Source organism: Argiope bruennichi, chromosome 8 (assembly GCF_947563725.1).
Source record: "Argiope bruennichi chromosome 8, qqArgBrue1.1, whole genome shotgun sequence".
Lineage (NCBI taxonomy): Eukaryota > Metazoa > Arthropoda > Arachnida > Araneae > Araneidae > Argiope > Argiope bruennichi.
The window spans coordinates 76,988,421-77,001,015 of NC_079158.1; the positions used below are offsets into that span (position 1 = coordinate 76,988,421).

The 12,595-nt window shown below is 27.6% G+C and overlaps 1 protein-coding gene across 1 annotated transcript in view; it reads left to right on the plus strand.

Moving 5' to 3' along the window:
• LOC129981008 (sialin-like) overlaps nt 1–11,956 on the plus strand; it is an 82,061-nt gene extending 70,105 nt beyond the window's left edge. The window contains exons 7-11 of the mRNA XM_056091597.1: nt 3,366–3,515; nt 5,474–5,606; nt 8,469–8,624; nt 10,178–10,263; nt 11,621–11,956. Of these exons, the coding sequence (XP_055947572.1) occupies nt 3,366–3,515; nt 5,474–5,606; nt 8,469–8,624; nt 10,178–10,263; nt 11,621–11,821 (726 nt within the window). The 3' untranslated portion in view covers nt 11,822–11,956. The remainder of the gene's footprint in view (nt 1–3,365; nt 3,516–5,473; nt 5,607–8,468; nt 8,625–10,177; nt 10,264–11,620) is intronic.
• Nucleotides 11,957–12,595: the final 639 nt, after the last annotated feature.

The following is a 12,595-nucleotide window of genomic DNA, read 5'->3' on the forward strand; positions in this document are numbered from 1 at the left end:
CCTGTAAATTAAAATATCGTTTATTTTTTATTTAAGGAATTAGAAATATATCTATTTAAAAAAAATGGAAAAAATCAAAAACAATTTCTATTTACGTTTTACATTTGAATTATACTAAACATTTTCATGTTTATATATTTCTAAATGACAACATTGAAATGTTTTGATGCTTCAAACTATCTCAATGCACACGTCATTCTATTTAAAATTTTTATGAATATTGTTTCATATATTATGTAATATTTTTGGTACATTTTTTTTTTGATAAAACTAAATTTTATCGGCAGCAGACGATATTCTGTACGCAGCAGTATGAATTTGCAATGTATTAAAGTTGTGAATAACATAGTTTTTTTCTCAACATTTAAGCAATAAAAAATAGGAATCTGAAAAATCTTTTAACCGGTAAATTTCTAATAATTCAAGTTTATAATAGAGATTTTACAAATGATTATTATTTCAATATAAAAAAGCAAAAAATCCAATTTATGCTTTTAGCGATACAAATTGACGCTGATTTGTTTTAAAAACATATTACTTTTCTAAATTTTCAAATACTTGCACACAAAATTATTTTTAAGATGCAATATATTTCCCTTAATCTTATTTTTGCAATATATTTTTTGCCTGCAAAAATGGAACTATTTCTAAAATATAAAATATTCAAATGAATCTAATAACTGCATATAAAGGGAATTTTTTTATTTTCACTGATTATTTATTATTCTAGTCACATTTAAGTAAATGCACGGGATTAGGTAATAAGTAAAAATGTTACATGCCAAGGTTAAACCAATCTGCGGTACGATTCAAAAAGAAAAATTGAATATTTTGGTTGATTAAAAAAATTATGCCCACAAGGTCTTTTTTTATCATCTTTGTAATTTATTACAAAATTATTCTTTCATCTTTCCCGCTGAAGGATTTTCAAACTTCACATGTTTTTCTTTTTAAATACAACGAAAAAGGAAGCAAAACTGGTCTTATAAAATATATTATTAATATAATAATAATAAAAAAACTTTTTTAAAAAATAAGAAATGTTTAAATTAATTAAAAAAAGATGAAGAAATGAAAAATAACGCGAAAAAAGTATTAAAATATTGGAAAAAATATTGATTTAAAAATTTCAATAGACGAAATTGCTAAGAGGTAATTAGAAAAATTAAATATGCATAAAACTAAAAAGTTTAATTTTTTAAAATATTTTTAAATATCTTTTAACATTATCAAATTATAAATGTATTTTAAAAATTACAAATCGTGTAAATTGAAATAGAAATCACTTAACTAAAATATTTTAAAGATGAAGTATAATTTCAGAAAAATTCTTAAAGGAACATATATATATCTAGTTAAAAAGTTTTAAATAAAGAATATAAAAATTTTCGTTTGTTTCATGAATTATATAGAAATAAACATTTTATCAAATTTGAAATATTTAATTATTTAGAGTAATTTTTCTTTGATTAGCAGAATCATGAAAAAATCTTTTGGCATAATTTTTCTCTACTAATAATAAACGAGTATATGTGTCTGTTTATATTGACGATCTTTAGAACAAACAAACCGTTTGATTTAAAGCTACCAAATTCAGCACAGGCTTGCTTTAGGCAAAGTAGTATGTACCTTTTTTGTTTCTTGATGTATAAACTCCTTGTGTGCCAACAAGTATACCACAAGGCTTACAAACGTAAATCAGTAACAATTGATAGCAGAATAAATTTCAAATATAAGGACGCACGCACAAATGCAACTAAAAAAGGGGGAAACAAGAAAATACACAAATACAAACAGAATTGCTCCCATACTAAAGGAAACATGCAGTAAATGTTATAATACAATTGTAAAAACATGATAAATAAAAATAAAATATTCAAAATACAAAAGCATAAAAGTATATATGCAAATATATGCAGGCAAACACACAGAATAAAGACTAAATAATACTAAGAAAAATACTATTAATATATGTGCCAAAGGAAATGAAAGATGATTTACTCTGTAGGAAGGCAGATAAATGAGGAGTCAATTCTATATTGTTCTTTAGAAGGCAATTCCTGAGTTTGCGTCTTTCCGGAATAAACTTGGTGTATTCAAATATCAAATGCTTGGTATCCTGGACTGCACAACCGTACCACGAACACTTATCAGTCAGCGACAATTTGAAACGTTTTATATATGCTTTAAAGTTTGCATGTAGTACGTACCTTAGAGCATTTTTTTTCTAAAACTTTATTTAATAAAATTATTTAAAAATTACTCATTATTCATTATTCACTTTACGTTTCCCTGCGATAACTTCCGAAAATATATTTACACACAATTAATAGCTACACTATTTTTTTAAAAGTTATTAATTTAATTTCTGAATAAATTTTACTTTAAATTTGATAATTTTTTTAAAAATATTTTTTTTGCACAATTTTTAGCTATAAATTTTATATTTTCAGCAATAGATTTCATTGTTGGAGTCAAATTAAGGGTTTTTATACTTTCATCAAATATTCAAGTATATTCTTACATATAGTATGAGCTTAATCTTGATTATAGAAATTTTCTATTGATTATCTGCCCAATTTGCATGATAAATCAAAAGATGAAATAACATAACCTTAAAAGACAATGTGCAATTGATTATCCAGACACATTAAATTTTTATTAATATTATGATGTCACGAGTCACAACTTGTCTCTGAATCATAATTTCCTTAAATTTAATTCAATAAATTAATTCGCTTCTTTCTTTCATGAATAAAAAAAATCAAATATCATTTAATGTTACCAAGAATCCATTGAATTTTATTTTTAAAAAAAGCGTCATGTTGTGAATTACGTAAAACCTGTCGACAAAAACTATTTACGAAAATGTTAAATATGAACCACGGTCGACTTTAACAACTGCTTCAATGGCATAATGGATAATATCATTGAAGTTTATACCATGGAACTCAATCCTATTACATATTACAGGGGAAAAAAAACCCCAAAGTGGGTATAAAGTTACTAAAATAACACGTCTTTAATGCATGTTGTTATTTTACTCTGTTAAAGGGGAATCAAATTTGACAATTCCCAGTATTCTCGGTGAATTAGCTGTTTGCCATATCTGAGAGTATAATATAAAAGTATTTCGACGAAGAAAACAAATAAAACATTTAAAAAAAACAAAAGATAATTTAAGCTTTTAGATCCAACAATTTCAAAATGTTCTGTTGAGCACTGCGAGTTTACTAATTATTTCATCAAGCCTAATATCAAAACATTTAAACAAATTAATATAATAATCAATCATACTAAATAATTAATGTAGTGCTCTAACATCTAGAATTCAAGCTATAATATTTTGTTATTTTATTTTTCAGATAAACACAATACCTTGGAAAAAAATGGCTCTCTCCGTTCCGCTCTGGGCGTTGGCTATCGGATTTTTTGGTCAATTCTGGTTACTTGGATTCTTTTCAACAGTCCACGCTTTGTATATGGGCACAGTGCTACGTCTTCCGATAGCTCAAGTAAGTCCAAATTTATTATTAAGTATTGAGTTTTAACAAAATATTTAAATATTGTTTTATAGACGATCATTTTTGAATGCATAACAATAAAAATCATTAATAGAAGCTGAATATATTGTAGCGGTATGTGATGAGCGAGGATAGAACCTGGGACCTTGTGGTTCGCAGCCCAGTAACATGACCACGATACAAAAGCAATTGCTCGGGTAGCATAGCTGTTAACTGGCTTATAAGCTTTCACCACAGTATCAACTATAATCCGTTTCCAAGGAAATCCGTTTTAATTTTGATCTAATAACTAATCTCTAAACTGTTAAAGATGGATATATATTTTACATTTAAAAACAATTCTCTAAATGATCTAAAGATATATATATATATATTTGTTATTTTGAGTCAATAAATATACGTTTGAATAAATTTTAATGTCTACATTTTTTTATACAGCCCCATTGTTCTATTAATCGTATTTAGTAAAATATAAAGTTGGACAGTACGTACTGATTACATTGTATGAAGAATGCAGCATTGATACAGATTAAAAATATGATACTGAGTATCAATTCTTGAACTCGATTGATATTGACTGGAGATCTCCTCACCTTCAATTGTTCTCGGCTCTTCTATATCTACTTGAATACGAAGTATGAGGTCGATACAGTATCACTCAATCCTAATCCACTCTTGTGACTCAACAACATTATTGGCATGCGTTCGAGTCTGCAGCAATCTGATATAAAATTTTAAGTTGATGCAGTATCACTCAACCTTTGGCAGCTATTGTGGATTTGCAACGATATTCCTGTATGTTAATGTTTTTAGTTACTTATGTATATTGTTAAGGAGATTTTTCTGAAAATGAAGGTTCTGTGCAGTGGATGTATAGGCTCAATAACAAATAATGACCCTTTATTCAACAAGAAAATACGATTACTGGGCAACAAAACACCGCCGATGTGTAACAGCAACTCACAACAACCATAGTAGGACAAAACGCTCAGAGAAAACACTCTCGTCTTCTCGCTTGAGCTCAACTCAACCGATTGATTTTATCTCTGTTTCCTGGTTTTTAGTAGTTTCTGTGATAGAGAAGTGAAGGCTCTAGAAAGATCTGCATACCTCGTATCCTAATGGATTATCGCCAAGATTCTTACTGTTTCTAGAATTTTCGGTTTTGGCGCGAAAGTAACCAAGTTTGTCGTCAAACCAGAAAGTATTGATTCGGTGTTTTTTTAACATCCTTCAGAACCATCTATTAAACGCTTTATTTTTTGATGAAAGTGGCTGAAAGCATTATTACAAATTCAAAACAATACCTACCATGCCTAGTATAATTTTTAAAGCATTTTTTTTTACATTTCCTTGTGATGTTTGCTATATATTTATATATACAGGATTATGGGTGTTTTTTATGAATAAATAAATGTATTTTTCTTTAAACTTTTTCAAACTTTCAAAGCAAATTGATGAGCGAAAGAGCAAAATTATTTGCAATAAAAAATGTTGAACATAAATAGCAATCATACGGCGAATATGAATCCAACATTCAAAATATGTTACTTAAAAAATAATATTTTATTCGCAAATATTTTTTTAAAAATAGAATAAATATATAAATAAAATACTTAAAAAAATAAACTGATTATTCATTTTTTAAAAATTTTATAAAAATTGATAACGAAATTTTAAATATGTTTTTAAAAAACAAAATAAAATCAACCAGCAAAGATATAAATAGTACGGTTATTACAGTAGAAATAAAAGCGTTAAAGCTAAGATTTAATAATAGAAATAGTTAAATGATTGACTATTACAGAAAGCAATGAGCAAGCAATTTTTCGGTTTTCACATTTTTCATAAAGGAATAATCAGTGTTATATAGAAGCGATGTTGATTTTTGTTGTTCCGAAATTTTGTTGCGACATTAATGACTAACTTTATTATTGTATCTTTTGTAGAATGGAGTTTTATCTTGCCTGCCTCATCTTCTGAGGGCGTTTGCCACGTGTCTAGCCAGCTATCCAATTGATCTTTTATTGAAGAGACAAGTTGTTAGTGTAGAATTTGTTAGAAAAGGAGCCACGGTTATTAGTAAGTATAATTTATTTGCAAATTTGAATTTTTTGATACGATTAATCCAGTGATCTTCTAACTGGTTTCCGTGAGCAGAAAAAAAATCCCTTTAATAACAAATACTTGATTTTAGTGAAAGCTTAATATTAAATACAAAATACACCTGCAAATAACATTAATAGAACTAGATTTCGAATGTAAGTTTAAGCAAATGGAGATACATGCTAATCATTACATGCGATGATATGAGCTGTCGAGATCGTTAGGACGAATTAAACTATTATTAAATAGATAAATAAAATAACATTATGCAAATTTTAAACTCAACGGCAACTCACTTCAGAATTTTCATTATTACCAGCACCCATATAATGTAACAGCAAAAGTCTAACTTACATGCGTTTTTGGAGAAGAATGTAAAGTTCCGGCAGAAGATCATACTATAGTTCGAAAAGTTCTGTGAGCTTAAAGAGTTTGAAGACCACTGAACCAATCAATGATCCAAATTTACATTATGTAGATTGTGTATTTGAAGACTTTCAAATTCATTTTAAGTTTGATCATAATAATTGAAGACAAAAGCTTATATATTCTACTTCATATATATTCGTAGATAGTGCACCATTAGATATCTCTCATAGGTATATTTAAGGAAAACGATACATCTTCGCTAATATATTTTTTTGACTAAACTGTTCAAACAAGCAGAGAATTTGAAAAGTTTTGAAATGGCAATGTTTTAAGTAAAACGCATGTTATTTCAATTTGATATTTCCTTTAATAATTAATTTCGGAAATAAATAATACAATTTATTTGAAAGAAGTTTAAAGCTCATCTAAATATGGCATATTTATTTTAATTAAAAAATGGTTATAAAGGGATATTTAATAATTTTATTTTGCTTTTAGAAAAAGAAATATGAACAACAAGGTAGATAGCTATTTTTGAAAAATAAAGATAATTTATTTTAAGAAAGAATTTTTTTTTTGCATTTATTGTAATTTTATCAAAACCCTTAACTATAAAAATGCAATTAATTTCACTGAGGTAAATGTAAAATATTATTTCCCATTGCTGGCGATATTTTTGTGATTACGTTCACTAAACATACAGGGTTATTCAAAAAAAAGAAAAAAAAGAATGAAAATTTTAAGATTCATTTCTAATGAATGGAAATAACTAGAGATACCTACGATATACCACTAGGTACGAGGAAATTTCGTTCCATTCAATGCATTCATCGTGTATCCCACTTGTTATGCGACAAACATAGAATCAGAAGTCTACTTCTAGTCAGAAGTGAAGTAATTAGTCATTGCTGCAATAATTCGAAATTGCAGACATAACTTTTAAGCACTCGCCGTACCATCGGTTGCGAAATTCGTTCCTTCCTCTGCTTGTGGATTTCTAAGACGACGTTCAAAGGCAGTTGACAAGTGCTTTTTTCTTCGGATACTCAATACTTTTCTATGAACTTCTCGTACCGGCTGACATGCATTCACTCTTAAGATACTCTAGCGCCCAAAACAACTTTTCCTGAGGCGTTATTTTGTTTTTCCTCGTAAGCAAACGACACCGCCACTTTTACTGATATGTTCTGAATGCAAAAATATAATGTATTAAACTTTCCTTTTCTTATGTATCTATAAATCATTGTTCATCATAAATAAACATTTTAAATCTATTCTTTCTTTTTAAATAACCCTGTATAAGGCTTACAGTACTGTATTCTTATAAGTAAAAAATATATAGTCTATATCATTGCTAAAATCCTATGCAATCATCTTTTTAACATTCATAAAATTTCACTCAGTTTGTTTAAATATATCTTCGAATCTCATATCATGATCTCTATGGTATCAAATTAAGTTCGGAGAGAATTTTTTTTAAAAAAAAAAGCTTTATGTGATGGTTTTTATTTATTTTTATAAGAACAAAATGATGAATAAAAGTGAAATATAGATGTAGCTTTTGAAGAAAAAGCCTTTTTTGATGTACATTTTAGTGTTTATTTTCAAAAAATTGGATTGTTCTAGAGCAACAAATTGTAACAGTTTTTCATTTTTCTGTGCAACATTACATGTGTAACATATGTTAGAGTATAACTAACTATTATCTACGAATTATATTCAAAAATATTATTTTGTGTATAATATATGAAATTATCTCAGAAATTTTGGAATTTTTTTCAACAATTTTTATATTAAACAATCATAAATTCACTTCTAGAGCACTCAAAATCAAATCATTACATTCTGCATAACATAATAAAATTTATAATTAGTGCTCGTTAAGATATCTTGATTAGTGTACGAGGTATGACGATATTCGTACAGTATAATTGTGAAAAACTCGTTCTTCTGAAAATGCATTTAAAGCCTTTAAATGCTTATAAATAAGATCACTTATATATCAATAGCTTACTATAACTTGACTTCTAACTGACGTAGGGAAAAAAAATAAAGAAATCACTGGAAATGGAAACGTAACTATTTTTTAAAAACTGCAAAATAATAATAATAATAATTCGAATCCAAATTCATGTTTTCAATCTAGTCTGATACCTTAAATAATTGATCACTTAAATCACTATTACTTATCTATAAGCTTACCTTTTTCTAAAGGATATAAATTTCATTTTAGAATAAACAAATTTAACTCTGCGTTTGGTACATAAAACACCACAAACCAAACTACAGCATTCATAAAATGTATTAGATATAAATTTGAGTATATTTAATCTTTTACTTTACTTAAAAACCGCGCTAAATTATACTCCAGAAGCTCATGACTTTATGTGACATCTTGAGTTAATTGAGTTATATATTTACATAATCTACGGTGTTTCTGAAGTAATTTCCATTATCACTTCATTACAGATACAGTTGTGTCCTGCGGGGCATTTATCGGCATCACGTACGTCGGACGTGATGTCACGGCCACAACAATACTCTTTATTCTTGGCGGAGTACTCGGAGAATTTGTCACTTTTGGCGTCTGCTTAGCAGGCGTTGACATAGCGCCTAATCTTTCAGGTAAGGTTTCAGATTTTTTTTTTTTTTTTGAAGCTTTACCATTCATGATTTTATCTTCGATATATGTATAATATAAAAGTTCACACCCTGATTTATGAAAGAAAATAATTTCACTGCTGTTAAATAGTTAGATAGGCCTACCCTTTATAGGGAACTATTGTTTCTCCATGGAAAAATTTATGCATGCCTTATCTGTTAGTACATAATGTATTCTAAAATATATCCAAACGTTAAAGAAATTGTTAATTTTTAAGAACTGAAAAAGAAAACTAAATTTTTCAAGTAGCATCTTAACTATTAGTGATTCGTTAAAACTCTTAGTCATACATCACTATGCTTAATTATTATTTAATATTTATCAATAAGTAGTTAGTCTGATGCAAGGCTCCACTTTGTTATAAATCCAAACCGACGCCTATGGCTGTTTAATGGTAAAATCCTCTATATATGCAAATCAAAATAGTCGCAAAATTATTAATTAATAATAAACTGAAATAAATTGGATGAAGCATAATTATTTAGTAAATTTTGCTAAAAATGTGTAAAATCGCGTTCCCCCCCCTATTATTTTTGTTTAGTAACATCGAGGAATTACGTAAATAAAAAAAAAAGATGTTCCTATTGTTTGACAACGGATTGTAAAACTCTCCGCGCTTTTGCGCATGCGTTAGGATGAGTTTAATTCGTCAAAATAGAGGTGAGGGGAAAGATGAAAGGAGGAGATGCTTACATTTAACAATGAAGTCCAAGGTCAAAGGTGAATACCGGAAATGCGCTCATAGTTCCGCGTCACGCCCCTTAATGAGATCGAATCATCGAAATGTGGTGGTCTCAGAATCCGTTGTCAAACAGTATTTGATTTAGCCTAGACGAATAGTTCCAATTTAATCGATTTCCTAATACTTTCATTAGATATAATCATCAGAAATTTCATCAAAAAATAAATAGAATTAATATCGATAAACTGATGCTAAACCACTTTCAGGCGATTGACAAACGAAATTTGGGAAATAATTATAGTATCATTTTACAGCAAAATAAGAGTTCATAATTATTGTTTTTTTTCTTCCGACATCTAAACAAGAATGCCATAAATAATAAATAAGTTAATTTTCAACTTTATTTGCTTTCATTTGAATTCTATAACTTTATAAAACTCGGCGATTTCTCAGATTATATGCCGTTTATTTGCAATTTTTAATTTTTGCAGTTAAATATTTAAAATATAAATATTTTTTTTATGCATTTTATTTTATTTCCATGATATTGTAAATTTATCCCCCAACTTTCAAATTGAAGAAATTCATTCAAAATAATTACAATATCACAATTTAAAATATGTCTACGAAAAATTTCAATAACAATAAAGGAAAAAAAGAAACACGAGGTGTTCAGATCTGTGAAACCGGAATTTCCAGTTTTTGGCGAAGGATAATTGAAGATAAATTTTTGTAAAAACCATTCCTTAAAAATCTATTCGAATAGCCAAAGTGGAATGAACAGAATGTTTTCATAAATGATAACATTTTTATATTTAATTTACTTTTATCTAGGTACTGTCAGTGGCATTTTAAACATAGTGGGTGTGTTTCCATTTTTCATCATACCAGCTTTAGTCGGATGGATGACTCATTTCCAGGTAAAATATATTTTGCTATACCTATTTTACGAATCTCTTAAAATACAACCAAATGTTAAATCCAAGGCTATCTTAACAAAGCAATACGCATTTCTCAAGAAAGCGCGATTTCAAAAACAGTTTTGGCTCTAAATAGCGACGAAATTGTAATGGTTTGAAATGTTTAAAAAAATATCGACGAATTTTTTTCTCTAATAAGTTACTTCTAATTAACGGAAACGAATATGCATTTTACCTGATGTTCTTCCATCGAATTAACATAAGAACGAAAACGAAACCATATCAAGAGTGGGAGTTAGGGAGTATCATTTGACCCAGAGTTACCGCAAAAGCAGCTAGAGTAATGCTACATTCAAAGGGAAAAAGAGCTGCTTCTCGATGTAACATTTAATCGTGTGCAATGAACGAATTCTGATAATTTTCGGAGCCATATATGTACTGTATATAGACCCATCTGATATTTTATATCTGTTAATTACCTTTTTGGTCTGCATTTCTTTTTATTTCCGTTTATCATTAAATTTTGAGGGGAAAAAACAAGCAAATAAAAGTTTTAAAATTGTTTTAAGGTATGATGCAGTTCTGCAGCCCTGATAGCTGACATTGCATTTCAATCAAAATATACTTTAGTACAGTTTCTAAATTAATATAAAAGATATATTTCTGTATTATAAAGATTTCAGATACATACCCTCCAACACTGGTTGTCCAGTCACTTCTTATAAATATATTACTTACAACATAGTATTGACAAATTATTAAAAAATAGATAATTGCAAAAATTTTAACTAATTAAAAAATTTTTCAAACATTATTCAAAATTAATTAACATATATTTATTATTGACTAAATATATGAATGAAATTTTAAAAAAAAATGACACAACACAATTTTGTTGATTAAACAAATTAACACTATTTGTTTGACATTAAATTTCCCCCCTGTTAAATAGCAAACACATTTGCCCCCCCCCCATCATTGTTCAGTTTAACATCAAAACAAAATCTCATATGCATTTTTTTACGAGAAATGACTCCAAAGTTTTGTATTTATGCCGGAACAAGATTCTTTTTTAAATAACCATGCTAAAAATTCTTTCATTACTAATATTGCTGTGAACAAGAATTTGGGAAGAGGGCATTTTCGACGTTGTTTTTTAAAAATAGTTTTACTATATATTCATAACACCATAATTTTCACTGAATTTCTGTAGCTGTTGGAGAGTATGCAGCTAGATAACAGCAATTCCTATTTTTATTTAATAAAAACTGGGAAACTACTTCTGCCCACTTGTATTGTATTTAATCTTAATCTTATAAATAAAATGATTAACAAATTAAATTATTTCACGTTTCAGAACACCATTGAAGAATGGCAAAAAGTCTTTTACACAACAGTAGCGATAGTTTCAATCTCTACCTTCATATTTGTCATTTTTGGAGATTTAAAGCCCCAAAGCTGGGGTGTAGCCAGAAGAGAGAATACTAAGTCAAGGGAGGAGAGGCCAGAAAATCCTGATAGAGACACTGAGCCAAAAGCTGTAGAAAATTTAGCATAAGAATACACCATTTCATTTTTTACTGTATTTTAAAGTATATATGTGTAATATTTATATATTTAAAGTTTTTGTAAATAATCAAAATGAGCTTTTGTATAAAATTGCATTGATGTTTTACCAAATTGTTGTTGTAAAGTAAATATTACATCATGAACATCAAGAAACATCTTTTGGAATGGCTTTTTTAATAGTGGCCCAATAGCTATTTTCAAGAGAAGATAACTATATATTTTCAGTAGATAGAAATTCTTAAAAAAAGTACACATACCATAAATCCTTCAATTCTTTTAGTGTGCCAAGAATATTTTACTAAATATTATTAACAAAAGCAGGAAATTAATTTTTTCCAGCAGTACATTTATTGAGAAATTAAGAGTTAGCAAAGAAGAGATATTGAAAATGTAGTCTTACATTTTTTTTACAATGCAAAAACATTCATTGAGTACAATTTAAAAGTAAATAGGAAATGTATAATTAATAATTTTAAATAAATATCATCAAATTTTACTTTCAAATAAGTATGAAAATACTCTCTCTCTCTCTCTCTATATATATATATATATGCATTTTACATTTTCACGATTATTTTTATTGTTCAACAGTTATGTAACATTTTATAAATGAGAGTAAAAATTGCTGGTAAAATAATTAATTTCCCATATTAACTGAAAATAGTCAAAAATGAGTCATTATTTAGTTACATTTTCTATCTAAAAAAATATTACCGTTTAATTATTCATTTGTTTAAGCTTAAATAAAGACAAACATTCAAAT